Source organism: Eimeria mitis, genomic scaffold (genome assembly GCF_000499745.2).
Source record: "Eimeria mitis Houghton genomic scaffold, Emh_scaff2355, whole genome shotgun sequence".
Taxonomy (NCBI): domain Eukaryota; phylum Apicomplexa; class Conoidasida; order Eucoccidiorida; family Eimeriidae; genus Eimeria; species Eimeria mitis.
In genome coordinates this window covers 4,890-5,853 of record NW_013570691.1, presented here as the reverse complement: position 1 = coordinate 5,853, position 964 = coordinate 4,890, and the positions used below count along the sequence as shown (strand labels likewise).

Genomic DNA, 964 nt, shown 5'->3' with positions numbered 1-964 from the left:
AGCGTTCCCGCCCCCAGCAACAGCACCAACACCAGCAGCAGCACCAGCACCACCACCGCCAGCAGCAGCAACAGCAGCAGCAGCAACAGCAGCAGCAGCAGGAGCAGCAGCAGCAGCAGCAGGAAGACACGCTATATGATATCCCCAAAAGCAGTACAAAATAAAATAACAACAGGACTGCTGCAGCAGCAGCAATACAGCAGCAGCAGCAAAAGCAACAGCAGCAGCAGCAGCAGGATCAGCAGCAGTAGCAGTATAGCAGCAAAAGCAGCAGCAGCAGCAGCAGCTGCTGCAGCAGCAGCACGTTCAGCTCCAGTAGCAGCAGAAGCAAACTACCAACTACGCCACCAGCACCAGCAGCAGCAGCAGCAGCAGCACCACCACCACCACCACCACCACCAGCACCACCAGCAGCAGCACCACCACCACCACCAGCATCAGCAGCACCAGCAGCAGCAGCAGCAGCAGCAGCAGCAGCAGCAGCAAGACCTGTATGGATCTAAACGACTGCATGCGCTGCGGCAGCGTCTCCTCTGGCTTCATGTCTTCGTCAAGACAAAGAGCAGCAACAGCATAAATATCTGTGCTGCAGCTGCTGCCGCAGCTGCAGCAGCAGCAGCAGCAGCAGCAGCAGCAGCAGCAATCCCCTTCTTCCCTTGTTAGTCTCCTCTTTACAAATGCAACAGGCCATAGAAAACTAGTATTAGCTGCTGCTGCTGCAGCAGCAGATGCTGCTGCTGCTGCTGCTGCTGTTGCTGCTGTATCTGCTGCAGCAACACCGCTCACCCCCCTATAACCCCCACCATCAAATATGCATGCGTCAGCAGCAGCAGCAGCAGCAGCAGCAGCACCGCCTGCTGCTGCTGCTGCTGTAGAACCACGCACCCGCTGCTGCTGCTGCTGCTGCTGCTGCTGCTGCTGCTGCTGCTGCTGCTGCTGCTGCTGCTGCTGCGAGGGGACAGCT

General features: G+C 58.2%; 1 protein-coding gene across 1 annotated transcript in view; it reads right to left on the bottom strand.

Annotated features, from left to right (window-relative positions):
• The window catches only part of EMH_0052520 (uncharacterized protein), a gene marked incomplete at both ends in the record, with an annotated part of 4,915 nt that overhangs the window by 2,178 nt on the left and 1,773 nt on the right, over positions 1 to 964 (bottom strand). The window contains one exon of the mRNA XM_013496884.1: positions 787 to 948. Coding sequence (XP_013352338.1) covers positions 787 to 948 — 162 coding nt within the window. The remainder of the gene's footprint in view (positions 1 to 786; positions 949 to 964) is intronic.